At 33.7% G+C, this 19,801-nt stretch overlaps 2 protein-coding genes across 3 annotated transcripts in view; one reads left to right on the top strand and one right to left on the bottom strand.

Annotated features, from left to right (window-relative positions):
- Positions 1 to 3,927, bottom strand: part of LOC127862071 (dolichyl pyrophosphate Man9GlcNAc2 alpha-1,3-glucosyltransferase-like) — a 21,674-nt gene extending 17,747 nt beyond the window's left edge. The window contains exons 1-6 of the mRNA XM_052401018.1: positions 3,732 to 3,927; positions 3,425 to 3,509; positions 2,887 to 2,976; positions 2,665 to 2,753; positions 1,071 to 1,159; positions 557 to 804 (exon numbers count right to left, since the gene is read on the bottom strand). Coding sequence (XP_052256978.1) covers positions 557 to 804; positions 1,071 to 1,159; positions 2,665 to 2,753; positions 2,887 to 2,976; positions 3,425 to 3,509; positions 3,732 to 3,819 — 689 coding nt within the window. The 5' untranslated portion in view covers positions 3,820 to 3,927. The remainder of the gene's footprint in view (positions 1 to 556; positions 805 to 1,070; positions 1,160 to 2,664; positions 2,754 to 2,886; positions 2,977 to 3,424; positions 3,510 to 3,731) is intronic.
- Positions 3,898 to 19,801, top strand: LOC127862073 (general transcription factor IIE subunit 2-like). Of its 2 annotated transcripts, XM_052401019.1 has the most exons (7): positions 3,898 to 4,031; positions 6,156 to 6,585; positions 6,940 to 7,114; positions 8,289 to 8,399; positions 8,973 to 9,062; positions 12,738 to 12,811; positions 16,950 to 19,801. In XM_052401019.1, exons 2-7 carry the CDS (start codon positions 6,214 to 6,216, stop codon positions 17,088 to 17,090), a joined length of 963 nt encoding a protein of 320 aa, XP_052256979.1. In that variant the 5' UTR covers positions 3,898 to 4,031; positions 6,156 to 6,213; the 3' UTR covers positions 17,091 to 19,801. The 2 variants fall into 2 exon arrangements, with proteins under 2 accessions (XP_052256979.1, XP_052256980.1); XM_052401020.1 differs by lacking the exon at positions 8,973 to 9,062.

The following is a 19,801-nucleotide window of genomic DNA, read 5'->3' as shown; positions in this document are numbered from 1 at the left end:
ATGCCATTGAAAAACAGTTTAACTTGACAATAATTTATTTTAAGGGACATAGATGTTAATTATGCTGGAACTAAATGATTATTTAAAACACTTTGATATCTGCTGAGAAGACGCCCAACATAGTTGTTTGTTAGCTTCAATTTCCTTTTTTGCCATCCATTTTTCTTTTGTGTACACAAACTTGAAAAAGTAAAGACAACAAGAGATGTGTTTGTCAGAAACACAATGCCCCCTACTGCGCCGTTTGAAGCAATATATTTGACCTTTGACCTTGAAGGATAACCTTGAACTTTCACCACTCAAAATGTGCAGCTTCATGAGATGCACATGCATGCCAAATATCAAGTTGCTATCTTCAATATTGCAAAAGTTTAACCAAAAAATTTAACCAAGGTTAAAGTTTGGAGACAGAATGACAGACAGGCAGGCCAAAAACAATATACCCCGATCATTCGATGCGGGGGCATTAAAATAAGAAACATCTGTGTCAAATAAAATCCTCTATCAATGGCAGAATGCTCTGTGAATACGGCCGTGTTTTGGTAAAATGTCTTACCCTCCATGGAAGAGATTCCTCAAACAGGGACCGAGTAAATAACAGAAGAATGGCATGGCATGATAGAGTTCCATCTGTTTGTAGTTGAGGGCCATACAGTAGAGAGTTGAGCCTAGGAGCTCCCTCCCATGGGCCAAGGCACACACCGCCCCTAGGGCTAGTCCCAGGCTGATACAGTTGTACTGGAAGTGCCCGTAGTCAATGAGGATAAGGCCTGGATAGAGCAACATCAGTAGGTACGACTTCACCTGAAATGTAAGGAGCCATCAAACAACATCCATACTCTTACCTGTTAATCTTATTCTGACAGGAAAAGTAAAATTGTAGGGCACTTGCTTGACTGGACAAGTGGATTGAAGCCATAGAATAGAATATAGTCTTGCAAAGCTACAAGAGGTTTTCAACTCTATAAAATTATTACTAATACTCAATAACCAGTAAAACCTGTAAACTTACAGGACACTTAAAGAATATTTTTCAAGATTATTGCACTTGTAATTTTTTGTTAACTTACAACCGAGTCTGCATCTGAAGGATGTGGTTTCCTTGCAGCAAATATCCAGTAGACCATCGGGAAATATAGCAGCAGGTCGGCAATCATAACTGCAATGTGAACAAAAAATAACTCCTAAGTTAAGGGCTTGACACTAACTTTTTTTACCTACTGACTCAAAGGACCACCAGCTTTCAGAAATTACTGGTTCTCCAAGATTTCAAGTGATCCAACAATTTCTCTGTTATTTGACTTAAATTTCAACTTACTTTCCGGACTATCCACAATGTATTGTGCATTTATAAAAAGAAAACTATACTATCTACTTAACTATCTCAATATCCCTTTCATATTTTCGCTGTACTTCAAGCTTCTCTTCATTTGTTTTAGGTTTTTAGGCGTAGGTTCAACCACCCCCGAAATGAAATTCCACATCTCGAAAACTTGTCATCTTGAAAATACGCACGTTTACTCTCCCGCAATATCAAAACATTATTTGGCGCCCTCCTGCATAAATTCTTACGGTAAACAAAGTATATTCTGATGGTATTAAGATCAATAAAATACTGATTATTGCTGATGTTTCAAAATAATAAATACCATTTTGTTCATTTCCCGATCCGAACGATTAGAATTTTATGTTAATTTGTGTAACGATCACAGCGAAGTTCGGAGACATTTTCTGGAGACATTTGCGGATTGCAAATAGATTGTTTGATGCGACAAAAGGTTTTTGTCATCCAGGCATCTAGAAAAATTGAAATTTCCAATAATGTTGCTATTTTTATCCCGGTCTCGAGTCGGCCCATAAAATAATGATGAAATTATCGGTTTATTATGATAATATAAAGTTGTTTTATTGATGAAAACGGTTTTCCACCAGTATTTCACAATAAGCTGGCCAGGATTTTTAACTGGTCCGACGGATCAACCAAATTTCTAGTTTCACTGGTCCTCCCTATTTTTTACTGACCCCGGGTCAACGGACCACCGTAAGTGTCGAGCCCTGAAGTTACTGTAACATACACATTGACTGTTTGGACTTCCTTCTTTAATGGTCACGATTTAAACAAGCTTTGAAATAATTAGTGTTTTTTAAAAATATAGTTGAGTAAAAAATGAAGTTATTTCAAAATTAAAATAACTAGAAGTCATCACTTATAAGTACAAATATAAAACTTAAAAACAATAATCAAGAATTTGTCACTGTATTATTTGTATAATTATATTTAAAATTAGACACATCACCATCAATATTTCCTAATTAAATTGTAAAAAGCAATATGACAAATTCTTTTTAACTTTTTTTATCACTTAAGCTTTTACATAATAACGTAGAAGATCTTGTGAACATCAAAATGCAAACTTGGGTCTAATTCCAAATGCTGTCAACTTAGATCCTTATCAGCCTTCACATTATTGCAGACAGGTCAGGAACTCTCCTGTCTGCTAATAAGATCATGAAAACTGTTGTTACTTTATTTGCTGATAAGGTAGTGTTTGTGCATGTGTGTAGGGTTGTCTGGAGCTATGCTGGTTGCATATGGCACAAGACATATTTTTATGAGAAATGGGTCTTAGTATTGTTATGGGGCATAATACTCAATGTTAATACCTGAGTATCTCATGAACAGTTTGTGCTGGTAACTTTCATGGCCTCTTGATGTATTGAGGGCAACCCATTCTGGGTTAAAAAACCTTGCCCTGAAAAATGTTCATTTATATTTTATTTAAGGCAACTAAAAAGCATGCATTGCAACATCAACAAAGTAAAAAGTAAATTGAGCCACTGGTGTGATAGATTTGGTTGTAAATTCGAGGGAAAATGAGACCGTACACCAGTCCACACAGGTAGCTGTGGTAGGCAGTGAGAGGTGGGTAGTCCAGCCCCCAGTATTCCAGGTCATTGTGGCTGGAGTTCACATACCTGGGAAATAAAAAGAGAGGGCTAATGTTTCGCTTGGTGCTCACCGGAGTCTACATCAGCATATTGATGGCTATTATAGTTACAACATATATTAATCATATACATTTCTTGGAGAATTAAAATCCTTTTAATTACTATGTATGACCTTGTTCCAAAAAATATATTTGTCCTGTAATGTAGAAACTGAGTTTTATTTATTTATTAACAGACCTCAACCTAGTTCTGGCTACCATAACTTTAAATGTCGCTTGTTATGAATTTTGACTGGCGCGACAGGTCTGTCAATACTGTATAAACTGTACGCTGAAGTTTCTTTAGCTAACCTCAACCTTATTGTGAAAACAAGAAATGCTCATGCATATTCAAAGATCAAGACCACTACATTGTTATGAATTCAAAGGAAATTCTTTCTAAGCTTGGAACTACTTTATAGTACAAACTTGATTACCATTCTTGCAAAGGCAGATTGACTGTAACTTCTTGCCAATGCCTCTGAGCTTCATAGTCCCCAAGCATTGGAGGTTTACCTGAACCTGAATTATTTATAAAAATAAACATTAGCTGTCTTCCAAAACAGATACGCCACGTTCTTGGAAAACTAGGCTTAATGCATTGCATCTCTAACACGATTCAACATCATTAGTATTTAATGATAGCACAATTACAACATGTTCTACTTTTAAACATTAGATTTAATTTAATGGTATATCCGAATCTTGGAGTATCCGAATAATTAATACAAGAAGATAACTTACCAGAATAGCCACCCTGCGAAACACACCATCGCAACAATATTGCGCAAAGTGTTGCAATGACTACTTTAGAACAATCTAGCATAGTCATATTTGTTGACAATACGAATGTACACGAAAAATGAAACACAAAACGGCGCTACCGGTCACATCATCAAATTCGAATAATTATGTTGTCAGTTATCTCCCTTATATATGAATTTTCCAATTTTTATGTGTACTGTAGATATGTGAAGACTGCAGTAAGAAGAATATGTTGGTGTTCACAAAGATGTGACAATTATTTGTTTGATACACTTAAAAGTATGACATATATTAGCTGCTTTGTATCTCTTGTTCATAACAGTGATTCTCTTACCTCGGTCATGGACCATAATTTATTTTAGAAACATGTGTACAGTACTCGGATAATTTCTATTTTGGGTCATGATATTTTATTGTGTTAATAACTGTTAATGCTTTTATTTTAAGGGATTAATTAAACAACTGCAGCTGGCCAATGCATGTTAATATGTGTATTGGTGAACACAATTGTTAAAAGGTCACCATTGTGTGGTGAATATGATGTCCACCTCAGGTTTTTTCCCCACTTTTTGGGAAGATAGCCCTTGGCTTTGAAATTGGGAATTTTATCGGCATTTTCATTAAATTGGGAAAATAAATTCATTAGCCTTTTTATTCTAAATGAAAAGTCCACTGATTAGGAAAATACTAAATTTGATATAACTCTTTATAATCATTCAAATTAAAAGAACAAAATCATATAATACTTTGTTAGATGTAATTGAATTAAAATTGAGATAAAATATGCATTAGACACTTCTTTCTAAAAAAAATTAGGAATTTTTTGCCACATATTGGAAAAAAAAGTATACTATTTGGGATTGGGAACATAGCCGAATTTCGGCTATAAAATCGGGCCAAAAAAAAACCCTGCACCTAATCCAAAAATACAACTCCCAGATTACACCTTTATTCATGTAAAGATGCCGCCCAGAATCTAGGCGGGGCTTTAATCGGAAATACTAGCCACATAAACTATTTTCTGGCATAAATAAACACAAATAGATTGTAAATATATCCATAATGCTCAAATTAGAAACAACTTACATGTACTTGATATGGTATGCTCGCATAATATTGATATTAATCCAAAGTTTCAAACACATCAACGGTTCATTTAAATGTGTATGTTTTTTGCAATGGACAAAGCCAAGTATTGCCACAAATTTCGGAATTCGAAAACACACTATAGACTATCTCCGGAATCCTCAGCAAGATAGATATCTTGTCTAATCAACCAATCTTAATATACCAACCATCTCCTAAACATCTGTAAGATAGATCCAATCATCAATTCAAAACTTCGGTTTTCGGTTTGATAACAGTTTTTGTATAAAATTGTTTTTTTTTAGTAATTCTCCACGAAACACTCGCAAATTGATGTTGGACTGGTGTCTATCAAGATTCAGTGTTTAGACAAATTATAATATGAATGCAATCTTTTTCACTATGCTGAATGATCAATATGTAATAATGTGTTCAGTTTCACACTAACCAATGACCCTTTTAATGTAAAGCACTTTTAAGCTTCACTTTGATATATACTAATAGAATTTAAAACAGACTACACCATTTGATTGCAATTTATTCTCTTAATAATTTACATCAATATTCTGTCAGCTTTCGTGCACCAGTATGCATTTTTTTTAAATAAATCAAATAAACAACATTAAATTGACATTGCTTTACCCTTTTCATGCATAAATAAACAAGAGCTATATCCTTCGAAAGAGTCCCCGTAAAACGCTTTTTTTCGAAACCTAAACACAGATTTTGAAACCTAAACGCAGACCCTAAGGTCAAGGTCAAAGGGGTCAAAATGATTTTGCGTATGGAAAGGCCTTGTACACATGCATACCAAATATGAAGGTTACATCTGAAGCGACATAGAAGTTATGAGCATTTTTTGAAACATAAACGCAAAAGTGTGACGGAAGGACAGACAGACGGACAGTGCGATCACTATATGCCCTCCTTTTGGGGCATAAAAATGAGGAAAATGCATTGTTGCATTTTTGCTCAGATATTGCTGCATCTATATGGACAGCCATCATTTTATTTAAAATAAATATACAACTTTGTATATTTCTACCATAACATCATAGTATAAAATAAATTTCTAATCAAACTATTCTTTAGAATACCATTAAAAAAAATATGTTATTCAAAATATAACATGAGAACAATTTGGTAAACACTCAAACCAAGAATAAGAAGTAAAACAGCTCATTTATGGCATGTTTAGGATGTAGATTGGTAGATCATTTCCCCACTGATAAAAGTACTGAACAGATACATGTTTGTTTAATTTTGATGATCAATTTCTTATGTGTAAATGATATTGTACTTATCCATTCTTTTCAGATTTCAGTATGCTGTGTGTAATACATCTTCAATTGCGGGCATAAGAAAAAACTGTAGAATGGATCAAGAGCTTATTCGTCAGCGAGAGCTCTTCAAAAAAAGAGCTTTAGCTCAGCCTACTGTGGAGAAAAGGAAGCTGAAAACAAGCTCAGAACTCGACAAGCCATCCAAGAAACCAAAACCTGCACCAAAAGTGAAAGAATCAAGTAGCAGTGCAAGTTTTGATTACAAAACTGCTCAAGGGAGCTCACAGTACAAGTTTGGTATCCTTGCAAAGATTGTGAATTTCATGAAAAAGAGGCACCAAGATGCTGACTTTTATCCCCTGTCATTAGATGAAATTCTTGATGAGACAAATCAATTGGATATTGGGAATAAAAACAAGCATTGGCTGGCCACAGAAGCTCTACCGAACAACCAAAAACTTGTGGTAATGGCATCTTCATAAATTTATCTGTTTTCTAACTTTATTTCCTGTATTATATCAACAACTTTTGTTGTGTGTCAAAAACAATTTTAGAAAATGTTTCAGTAGCTTATATTGTACCAAAAGGCTATGCATTTAATACTGCTTCTTTTAATACTTGGTCATGAAAGGACAGGATTAATATAGCTTCCCATTTAATCCATTTGTTACGTAAGCGTCTTACATGATTGTCTAACATAGCTTCCAAAATAAGTCATGCTATAACATGCTGTTATACATCTAATACAATGACATACAAGAATGTCTTCGCCAAGTTCTTTTCAATTAAATTAATTCTATGTTTTTCTTTTTTTCTAGCAAAGTGAGGAAGATGGTGAGAAGAAATATGTGTACAAACCCAAGTACAATATACGAGATCGCAAGGCACTGTTGAATCTCCTGAAACGAAATGATCTCAATGGTAGTGGAGGCGTTCTTATGGATGATGTTGATGAAAGCCTTCCTAATGCAGCAGCAGCTATATCAAAACTAGGTGCAGTAACTGTAGTATCTACCTTTGAGCACATACATGTATTCTAGAGCTTTTTCGCTTGATTTTGAGAAATGGCTTGGCCATGCTTTTGATGGGAATAAGTTTCATGTAATGACCAAGCTGTGAAAGAGACATTTTTGCCAATGTTTACTAAGAATTTCGGAAATTTGCATCATTATAAAGAAATTTTGAGAAGTGAAGGTGCCATTCTCTGGGGAAAATGATAGTTGCAATAATCCAACTTTCAGCTACGGACCCTCAGAACTTATGTATGCACTCATCAAAGCTCAAACCATTCAAGAAAAACTAGGGGCAAGTGACTTATATAAGACCCTCCTTAAAATAAAAAATAAATGCTATGTATTTGCAAACTACATAGCAAAACAGGTACCTTAAGATAATTTCTTTCAATTGATAAATATGGCATACAAACGTTTATTTTTGAGATTTATCTGAGACGCTTCGTCGAAATGGTCCTTTGCTTTTTCTTATACAGTATAGGCCAATACTTTTTTATTCATATATACATATATATTTATATAATTTTTCATGATTCTTTTGATCTATTTTTGGTGGTACTATTGACTTATATTTAACAAAGTCCTGAGCTTAAGTTTGGTCTAACAAATAATGCCTGGTGAACTTTATAATTGGAAGTCTAATAGATATCTATATATTTACTATTTGCATTTATTAGCGTTAGAGTTTTATCTAATTCCAAATTTATGCTGGCCACCATTTTTAGCTCGGCTGTTTTCGGAGAAAACCCGAGGTATTGTCATAGCCAGCTCGTTGTATCATGTCGTGTCCGCCGTCCGCGTCATGCTAAAACCTTAACATTTTGTCAAGGTTTTGAACATTGGCTATAAAATCAAAGTGCTTCAACCTACAACTTTGAAACTTATGTGTAGCTGCACCTTGATGAGTTTGACATGCCACACACATTTTTGGGTCACTAGGTCAAAGGTCATGGTTACTTTGACCTCTAAAAAAAAAAAAAATCGGACAAGCTTTCATCTATTCAAAACTACATCCGTATCCGAACGTGGCACCCGTTATGCGGTGCTCTTGTTTGAAAAATAATAACTATGTCAATACAGCAAGAACTTTGTCAAGCTCAATTGTCTGTGCTTTTTTCAGCTAGTTGTGAAATCAATATATTGTTGAATTTTAGGGGACAACATTGTCACAGTAACTAGGCCTAATGACAAAAAGAAGATACTGTTCTACAACGACAAAGATTCAACATTCAAAGTAGATGAAGAGTTCACAAAACTTTGGAGAGGTAATTAAAAACCAGAATTTCTTAACTTAACACTCATAGACTTATGAAACCAGTGTTTGAAATGAAGTCACACTTTCATCCTTCTTCTTAACCCTTTGCATGCTGGGAAATTTGTCGTCTGCTAAAATGTTGTCTGCTAAATTTCTAAAATTAGCATTTTCTTTGATTTTTTTCAAAGAATACTATCAGAATAGCAAACAGTTTGGATCCTGATGAGACGCCACGTTCTGCGGCGTCTCATCTGGATCCAAACTGTTTGCACACGCCTTCAAAATTCGGTTCCCGCACTGAAAGAGTTAATAAATATACTTTTTGTATAGGTTATAACTCAATATTAATTATTTTGCTTAGCTGACTAACATCCAATTGAGGTACTTTTATTTTAATATTTTTGCACGGGAGACTTGTATGCGCAATAACCTTGCTCATATTTTTATGCCCCCGAATCCCAAAGGAGGGCATATAGTGATCGGACCGTCTGTCTGTCCGTCCGTCTGTCCTTCCGTCACACTTTGCGTTTATGTTTCACGTTTAGGTTTTTAAAAAATGCTCATAATTTCTATGTCGCTTCAGATAGCAACTTGATATTTGGCATGCATGTGTATCTCATGGAGCTGCCTATTTTGAGTGGTGAAAGGTCAAGGTCCTCCTTCAAGGTCAAAGGTGAAATGTATGGCTTCAAAGCGGCGCAGAAGGGGGTATTGTGTTTCTGACAAACACATCTCTTGTTTATGGAATACAATCTTACATGAAATGGTGTAATGTCCACCAATAACTGTTGCATACATATTAAGGATTAAAAATTTATTATTATTTAGAAAGCACGCAAATTTATTTATTAATTATTTTGATTTTTTTCAACAAAATCCATCAATTCAACTGAAGATAAACATGAACATTATAACTGATTTCATAACATGAACAGCTATGTTATATTAATTCATATAATGAAATAACTATTTGACTTAGCCTTTTAAGTTGCTTATTTCATGTGTTTTTTATGAAATAAATCGTGAAATAATATTTTATACTATTACTGCTCATGTTAATTTATATTTGAATATCATTTTCTTTTTTGTGAAATCTTAAAGGGGCCTTTTCACAGATTTTGGCATATTTTGAAGTTTGTCATAAAATGCTTTATATTGATAAATGTAAACATTGGATCTTAAAAGCTCCAGTAAAAAATCAAGAATAAAATTAAAACAAGGAAAACAAAGTAGCCGATATCAGGGCTCGAACCAGTGACCCCCGGAGTCCTGGAGTTAGTCTGAAGTAAAAACGCATTAGCCCTCTCGGCTATTCCGCAGGGTATACATAGTATAAGTATTTTAAACCTTGTATAGGCAATCTTCGTAGTTTCGTAAATTTAAACGACAACAACAGAACTCTCCAAATTATTCAATCGTTTCGCGTTGCAACGCTTTATAATTTTTAGGTTTTCAAATCGTCAAAAGATACATATAATGGCTATATTGGACTATGGTAAATGTACAGTAATACTGTTTCCTCACAAATATCATAACTATAACGAAACTTTTCGAATCTGAAACAACTTTTTTTTAATTTTGTCAATTTACCTAACCGTGAAAAGATCCCTTTAACAGCTGTGCATTTCATGAACTTTCTATAAAATGCTGTCAAATCTTTAATGTTAAATCTGCCCTTAAAATAAAATAAACTGGTAAATATAGTATGGAAATACATGTACGACAATATATTTTCTGTACAACTTTACATGTGTAGTTTCATTTTCACAACAAGTATACACTATTAGCATCACTACAAAAGAGTACAGTATATTATTAAAATTATGAGTATACTTATTCTTTATATGCTCTCTAAAAGGGGTAGCATGGAGCAGCATAAATGGAATTGAGTTTATGGGGATTTAAAACAAAGTTCCTAGATAATTGATATCATCAACTTTTGTCATTTAGCTCCAATAATGTTTTTGTGAGTTATTGCCCTTTCATTAAAAATACATGTAATAACTATTTTGCTGTTTAAGAGCATTATCTCAGGAACCAATTATCCCAATTATTTGATGAAACTTTATAGGCAGCATCTGCATGGGGTGCTTATTTGCATTTTTATGTCCCTGAAGAAGGGCATATAGTGATCTCACTGTCCGTCTGTCTGTCCGTCCGTCCGTCTGTTCGTCACACTTTTTTTTAGGTTTGAAAAATGCTCATTACTTCTATGTCCCTTGAGATATAACCTTCATATTTGGTATGCATGTGTATATGGACAAGGCCTTTCCATACACACACAAATTTTTACCCCTTTGACCTTGACCTTGAACTTAGGGTTCGTGTTTAGGTTTCGAAAAATGTGTTTAGGTTTCAAAAAATGCTCATAATTTCTATCAAAGCGTTTATCGAGGGCATATGTCATCCTATGGAGACAGCTCTTGTTTCAGGTTGTTCCTCTCTAGGGTGTTATTAGTCTTTTGAATAATATTTTGTTTCCACATAATGTCTCAGACATTTATGATCAGAATTAGATGAAACTTGATATGTAGCATCTCTTGGTTGGATTCTTATGATTTGTAAAGATAGTTATTGCGATTTTATTTACACATGAATAATGATTCAATAACTTGTTTGTTTTCTGCCAGATCTTAGGAACTAAAGATCTGACTTTGCTGAAACTGTGCTGTGTCCTCAAAGTGTGGACATGTGTATATTGTAAGGTCATTGTACTCCAATATATAAATTGTTCAGGAATTTTTTGCCTTTGAAAGATAACATTACATTTTAAAAACATTGATTGTGTCCGGGCTAGATATCTGGAAGTCATTATCCGAATTTGATTAAACCTGAAATGGATTGAACATGTGCATCTTGTGAAGTTGATCCCCTTTAATGATTTTCTGTGATTATTTAGCTTTTGATATAAGATGTTTTCTTATAAATTGTTTGTTTCCGCATCAGATCTCAAAAACCAATGATTCCAACTTGATGTACAATGTAACTGATCTTACATGAAACAGTACCGGTATCTTTATAGGGTAAGCATTTGCACATTTCCAGTTAGTTCTGCTTGAATGATTTTTCAGGAAAACCCTTTGATAACGGAAATAGTTTAAACAGTTGTAATAAAATTGTTTTCTACTAGAAAATTACAAAATTAAGATACCCAATAGATTTAACATTAAACAGTTAACTTAAAGTGCAGACAATGTCGTGTCTTTCATCTCCAATTGTTTTTATGCCCCCGGTAGGGTGGTACATAGCATTTGAACTGACTGTCCATCCGTCCGTCTGACCATAAACTTCCACATTGGCTATTACTTTTGCAATATTGAAGATACATGTAGCAACTTGATATTTGGCAAGCATGTGTATCTCATGGAGCTGCACATTTTGAGTGGTGAAAGGTCAAGGTCATCCTTTAAGGTCAAAAGTTAAAAAAAAAAAATCCAAAGGCAGTAACAATTTACAAGCTTTAAAGGGAAATTGTTTCTATTTATCATTTGGCAGGTACAGATCATTTTTACAAGGGATGTAATATCTTTAAAGGGATGTTATCAAAAACAAAAATTAATAAATCAAAGCAGAGCAGTAGGGGGCATTGTGTTTCTGACAAACACATCTCTTGTTCAGATAGTAATTGCTTTCATTAAAATTTGGAGGCTTTTTTTGGCTGTACAAGATCTCTAAAGCTGATTAGCCAATTTAAATTACATTTTGTTGGCAGCTTCCTTATGAGATTGTTAACTGGATGTGTGTTTTTTTGTCCATTGATCTTTTAATGAGTAATTGCCTCATTTTCTTGTTTCCATGGTTTCAATTAACCCATACAATTTCAAATCTCTTTATCAGGGAGCATCAATCACAGTTTGACTGACGATCTTATTTTTAAATTGTTCATGAGTTGGTTTCATTGAAATACTCATATTAGGGTTTCATTTAGTGAAAACATGGGGCAGCAAACAGTTATTTATTCCCTATATCAATCTAAGTTAATGTAAAATTTATTTGAGTCCAGATAATTTTTCCTTGGGCTTTCGAGGAATAGAGATTCATGTAACTGATCTTTTAGCATTAATGCATCAGAACTAAACTGACTTCTGAATTTATATTTTCAAACAGTTTGACTTGTATTGTAAAGCAGTGTGGTGTGGACATGTGCAGTGTGGTGTAACCAGAGCCTTCAGATAAAACAACACCTGTCCTGTATGGTGAACATCAACCAAGCTCACATGCCCTGGAAGTGAGGATTTGAACCTTAAGAGATCATGGTGGGAAGTCTGGATAGAAACCAATAAAAAGATTTTTGTTCACTTTTCCACATTTTTATTTTTTCTTTCAATCTTGTATCTTTTTTGTTTAGGAGTGTCAGTGGAAGGGCAGGATGAAAAGAAAATCGAAGAATATCTAGAGAAACAGGGAATCACCTCTCTACAGGTACAGACTACATTTTATATTTTGTGTTATTGTTATTAGTATTTGCGATCTTAGTTTTATAAAACAAAGCAAAATAATTATATGCTTACTTTGTATGACCACAAGGAAACTTCAGGAGTATATAGTAATAGCATTTTCAGTCTTGCTGGTCAGACTTCTTGTTCAGAAAACTAATTGAAGAAAGTTGAATTTATAATGACAGAGGTTATTGAAAGGAAGTGTCGACATAAAAAAATCTTAGCACTTTGACATTTAAGAAATATTTCCCTTTTTGTAATTGTTATGTGTTAAACCAATTATTAATACAAAACTAAAAACGTTTTAAAATTATTCTTGAACTCTTCTCTTTATTTTGGGGTTGTGCCCTTTGTTTGCTTTTTTGAGTCGAGCATTCTCAATTTATATAATAATCCTCCTTATATGGAAAGAGGCTTATAACAGAAGGGGATAAACAGCAAGCCATATATCAGCAAGAAAGTTACAAGGGTTTATTTCGTATAAATATTCCCTCTATATCTCGACTTTACTGGCAACGAAATTTCTTGGCAGGACTACATGTACCTAATTACAGCTCCACTAAGAAAATTTGCAGGGAATATTTAAGCCAAGATATAATAGAATTTTAATACGAAATAAACGCTTATCTACTTTTTACTGATATGACTGGATTGGAAGTGAAAGTAAAAATTAAACAAATAAATGCAGAATATGTATTGTTGCAAAGTGTAAATATATCTGTTTATGACTTGGCAGCAAGTTGGGGCAATTACATTTTGTGCAACTATATTTATTTATATACACAAAAAATAAATGATTATATTTCTGATTTTAAAAATATGTGTTATTATAAGAAACAACACAACCATTTCAGCCTCATCTATATACGTTCAGAATGTGTCATTCAGAGCCATTATCTTTTGGTCAGAGAACATTTTGCAGTTACATTTGTGAGAAATACTGTCTTTATCCCACGTCAAATGTGGAGGTATACTGTTTTGGCATTGTTTGTCCATCCGTCACAAACTTGTCTATGCTTTATCTCGAAAAGGTATAAGATTTCCACATGAAATGTCATTGATGTATAGATATCAATGAGGAGAAGTGCAATGCACAAGAACTATAACCCTACACTTTCTTTTATAAGAGTTATTGACCTTTGTTTTTTTTACATGTACTTTTCAGGCTATATCTCAGATACTTCAAAAGATTTCAGCATGGAACTTCATAGGTGTTTAGATATGGGTCGTGTTCTGAGAAAACTGGGCATAATGCATGTGCGTAAAGTGTCATCCCAGATTAGCCTGTGCAGTCCGCACAGGCTAATCACGGACGACACTTTCCGCCTATACTTGATTTTCGGTAAGGAAAAACTTCCTTGAAACTAAAAATATCATAAAAGCGGAAAGTGTCGTCCCTGATAAGCCTGTGCGGACTGCACAGGCTAATCTGGGACGACACTTTACGCACATGCATTATGCATAGTTTTCTCAGAACACGACTCATATTAATTAGGAGAAGAGCCATGTCTATCACTTTAACCAAATGGCAAACTGTTTTCACGCAGTGGGTATTTTATACTTTATATAAGCAATCCTCTTAGTGTCACAAAATATAACGAAAACAACAGAACTCTCCAAATTATTCAATCATTTCACGTTTGTAAAACATCAAAAGATGCATATAAGGATATTTTAGAGCATGTTTGATGTTCAATAATACGGTTTTCTTGTAAATACGTGAATCATAACTATAATTTAAATTTTGGAATCTAAAACATTTTTTTTATGCCCCCAGATCGAATGATTGGGGGTATATTGTTTTTGGCCTCTCTGTCTGTCATTGTATGTGTCTGTCATTGTATGTGTCTGTCTGTCTGTCACAAACTTTAACCTTGGTTAAACTTTTGCAATAATGTTTGCAATATTGGAGATAGCAACTTGATATTTGTCATGCATGTGTATCTCAGTGAGCTGCACATTTTGAGTGGTGAAAGGTCAAGGTCATCCTTCAAGGTCAAAGGTCAAATATATGGCTTCAAAGGGGCGCAATAGGGGGAATTGTGTTTCTGACAAACATATCTCTTGTTTTAATTTTGTCAATTAACCAAAATGTGAAAAGGTCCCTTAAAATAAGAGTTACGACCATTTGGTGTTTTGTATGATGTCCTTCTGTCACAAACTGTTCAGGGCTTTATTGCATTAACTGGATAAGATTTCAACATGAAATTTTGTGGTTGTATGTATATCAATAAGAATTAAGGAGTAATGCCTTGCACAAGAACCATAGCCCTTTACTTTCTTAAGTAAGAGTTATTGTCTTTTGTTGTTTTGTATGATGTTACTTTTTGGTGCTATGGGGCAAACACTTTACAAGATTTCAACATGAAAACTATAGATATCAATTAGGTGAATTGCAAGGCATAAAAACAATAACCTTACTTTTTGTTATTTTACATTTTTAACCCTGTTCATCTGCATCTTTCACTGAATAAAATTTATTTGATATGAATTTGTGTGTTTAAAAGATTAGATTGCCTTAGGAAGTTTATAATTTACTTTGATACAAATGCTGGTTCACATGCACTGAAAACAAAAGTTAAAAGTGAATGATCTCAATCCAATGTGCACATTATCATCTGGTTGTATTAATGTGTTTGTCATTCATTTTCATTTGTGCATGACAATTTTCCCCCAGACGCTGCTCGAATTTCTTAATTAAAATACCCCTATCCTTCATCTGTGCTTTGAAATCTTCCTGAACAATTTCCGCACTAATGGCCAAGTGCATACTCTTTAATCCCAGATATCAAGTCTATCATTGCATGGTTTCAAATTGCACTTCATTTGTTTATGCTGCGATGCTAATGTGAAAAGGATTGTGATAGCTTTCAGAATTGAAGCATGTTAAACATAGGTCACAAGGGAACATAATAACTATATGGAAAACAAAATGTAGACTATCAGAAATAATCTTGTTTACATTTAAGATTTTATAATGAAATAATAGACGGTTCTCTTTCATTTCATTATAAAGGATATCATTCCGGTGCTGAGTGCAAAACAGTCATACAGCTATATCATAGATTATCAAAATTAGTACATAATATATAAATCAATGCTCTTTTTGGTAGGATTTGGAAAAGGTAATTTATTGACAATGCATTCACTCTTTAAAGAAAAGATTCAACGAAATAATGAATTTCACTGCTTTTTTTGTGGATTTCTTTAATTATTCAAGATTGTTTAAGGTTGAATAATTTTAGTTGAAATGTATGCCCCTACGAGATTCCTTTCAAACAACATTGTAAAGAAGATGTTCAAACTTGATTGAGATCATAAGGATAAATTGTTGATGATTGAAAAGTTAATGTCCTGCATATTTTCATTTAAATTTACATGCACTTTTTAGATGTGATTTCATCCATGATATTTACCAAAAATCTTTTTCTTAACAAGATTAAGTGTTAAGATTTGTTTTGAATACGGTTCACTCTCTCCTGTATTTCATTGATGAGACAATTTATTGCAATTTGGATTGTGTGTTTTCTTTTAAATATCTTTAATACCTTTGTCAGATAGCAAACTCTTAAAATAACCACTAGTTATAAATGTGAATTTAATCTTTCACAAAACATTTCTCAAGTTAATCAATTGATTCTCTGTAAATGCCAATGCAGTTGGAATTTACCATTTACATTTGATTTTATACTTTCTAATGATAACATTTTTCCTCCCATTTATACTTCTGATTTAAGTAGAGTAGGGCAGTTTACAGTTACTGGCTAAGGATTTAACTTTAGTAAAGCTCACCAATATAACCAGGCCCTAACCTAAATGCATGAATATTGTCTGAATATATTGGTAAACATACTGAATAGTCTTGAAATCGATGTATAAGTTACTACCATATTATACTGTTATTACCTCACAAAATTAATGCAAAACATGCTAAAAAAACAGAATGCAAACACATGAAAGAAGCTTAAATTCAATATGCAGTAAACAAGTGCCAGGTTAATGTTTTCCAGCTATTCTGGTAACCAAGGAGTGATGTAATTTACTTACGGCCATGATATAACAAAAATACTGTGGGAAACCATTAACATTCATAATAAACAAATTATTTAACATTATTTCAGGATATGGGCCTGAAGAAAGTGATGCCATCACAGAAAAGAAAGAAGAATGCTGGGAACAGGAGATTCAAGAAGCACAATGATCACTTGGCAGGCGTCCTGCAAGATTATGGAGAGTTAAAGGCTAGCAAGGCAGACAAATGAGTGCAGTGGTGTCGTAGTGTTCTCTCAACCATTAGCATAATAATGCCTCTCGCTAAGAGATTAATGGGGGTTGTAAGCCAACAAAGCTGTAAAAAGAAGTGTTGTAGATTTCATTCAACCAAATTCTTACTACATGTAATTCACAAGTTTTCCTTGTGTAAAAGACACTACCCAAGAGGCTAAATTTTGTGTTTAAAATCCTAAATGATTGTCCTGGATTTTAAAATGTAATGGTAAGTTGGGGTACAGACAATAACGAGTCAGAGAAATCAACATTTCTCCGTGTTAAAATTGTTTGATAAATTTTGATGCAGATCATAAAGAGCCAGATTAAGCTTAACTTCTGTATTGGTGCATGATGTGGTAATGTCTCCGTTGATGGTACAGAGCCTCACTTTATAATATGGTGATGCTTGTTTCAAGATATAAATGATTAGTAACATAATAAAGCCTAACATGAAGAAACAACATGAAAATGAAGTATGATCTTCATGAATTATGGAAATATGTAATAAAACTTGTGTAGTATTAATGACATAAGAAATATATATTTTTATATGTTTCCAGCTCCCGCTTATCAAGTGCATTTGTTGTTGATTTGTTCATAAAATTGTTATATATTTTCAAAAGCTTCATTTGAAATTCTATGTTTTCCTCAGAAAGCCCTGAGTATTGCAGAACATTTTTCAGGTGAAAATGTAGTTTAGATAAATCCTTGTTCTGCTTAATTGATTTAAACTGTATTATTTGCCAGGTCTGAATTGTTGTAATTCAAACAAAAATTACTGTGAGTTTTCTGAAAGTGCATGTAAAATTATGAGTACATGCTCAATCAACATGAACACAGACTTAAATAGTGTTTTTATTATTTTTTGCACTGAAAAAGGCTGGCACTCATAAAGGTCCGTTTTTTTATCAATATGTTTCCATGGTAATTAATTAATATGACTAAGTTGTAGCTCAAATTTCACTTTCTTTAATGTACTGCACGTTTTGATTCATAAATGTACGGTAGTCCTTTAACTATTAAATGAAAAAATTAACAAAAGAGTATATCAAATGGTAGATATTCAACATCTGATTTTAACTGTTTCTACTACAGGTTTAACATACAGACATATTTTGGGGGTTATTTTGTGAGGTCACTGTCTTAGTTCCATTACTCTGATGTTCAATAAGGTACAAATTTCCCCTTGTTTGTACAAAGACAATTGGTTGAAGTAAACTTGCAAAGTGCATCTATGTTTTATTGTTTCCACGATAAGTTTTAAATTGAAACTTCATTTATGTGTTTGAAGTCAATTTGTGAGATCACTTACCAAGCTCCATTAGTCTTACCTGAAAATTGGAAGAAATATGCCCCTTTTATACTTCAGGAAAAATTATTGTGCAACGCCTTACGATGAATTGGCCCCATTGGTGAAAAAAGGTACCATGTGACAAATAAATTGAATGTCACATGGTACCTTTTTGCACCAATGGGACAAAAATAATGAAAAACAAAACATTGGTTTGAATTTTGGGCCAGTAAGGTCAAAGATAAGTTTGCTTTAGCTAAAGGTATTGTGTTTAAATAGAGTGTATAGGTAAATAACATGTTGATCTATATAGAAATGGCACTTTGGTTAAATGGGGTCAATGACACAGTGACATAAATTAGAAAAACAGTTTCCACTAAATAATTCGAGCTTAAACGGAGGCTTTGTACGTTTTTATACAACCGTAAAAAAAAGGGACGTATTATAGTTTCACCTTGGCGACGGGCGGGCGGCAACCACAGCAGTTTCCGCTCTCTAATTCAAGTTATAAGTTTTCATCCAATCTTCACCAAACTTGGCCAGAAGTTTTATCAAGACAATATCTAGGTCAAGTTCGAATATGGGTCATGCCGGGTCAAAAACTAGGTCACTGGGTCACTTAGTGCATTTCAAGCATTTAGCATGGTGTCCGCTCTCTAATAGAAATAGTTTTCATCAAATAATCACCAAACTTGGTCAGCACTTGTATCTAGAAAATATCTAGGTCAAGTTTGAATATGGGTCATGCTGGGTCAAATACTTGGTTACAGGAATATTTAGTGCATTTCAAGCATTTAGCATGGTGTCCGCTCTCTAATTGTAGTAGTTTTCATCCGATCTTCACCAAATCTGGTAGAAGTTGTGTCTAGACAATATCTAGGTCAAGCTCAAATATGGGTCATGCCGGGTAAAAAACCAGGTCATGAGGTCACTTAGTGCATTTCAAGCATTTAGCATGGTGTCTGCTCTCTAATTGAAGTAGTTTTCATCTGATCTTCACCAAATTTGGTCAGAAGTTGTGTCTAAATGATATGTAGGTCAAGTTCAAATATGGGTCATGGTAAAGTTATCAAGTTGTCCAAAACCTTCAAACGGGCGTGTCTTGTGACAGTTTGGCACTCTTGTTTGAGTTGGTGTAAACAGGGTGCAGGGTTAACAGAGTTCAAATGTGGTTTGCAAAAATCTTTAGTGCATTAAATACCGTTTTCCTTGCAGTTTGTTCCAATATCTTCAGATTTAAGAATAAATCCTTAAGTAGGTCTTAAATGGATGCCAAAATTAACGTTGCGTGCAGCATAAAAAGTGTACTGAATTCTGTACACCTATGTTTTTAGCCAAGAACACAGGCTTATTTAATAAAGAAATTCTGTTGTATTTCACATTTTCATAAGCAGCATAAATAACTGTCTTTTA

Source organism: Dreissena polymorpha, chromosome 16 (genome assembly GCF_020536995.1).
Source record: "Dreissena polymorpha isolate Duluth1 chromosome 16, UMN_Dpol_1.0, whole genome shotgun sequence".
Lineage (NCBI taxonomy): Eukaryota > Metazoa > Mollusca > Bivalvia > Myida > Dreissenidae > Dreissena > Dreissena polymorpha.
The sequence above is the reverse complement of the archived record's forward strand: the minus strand, read 5'-3'. Positions and strand labels throughout refer to the sequence as shown.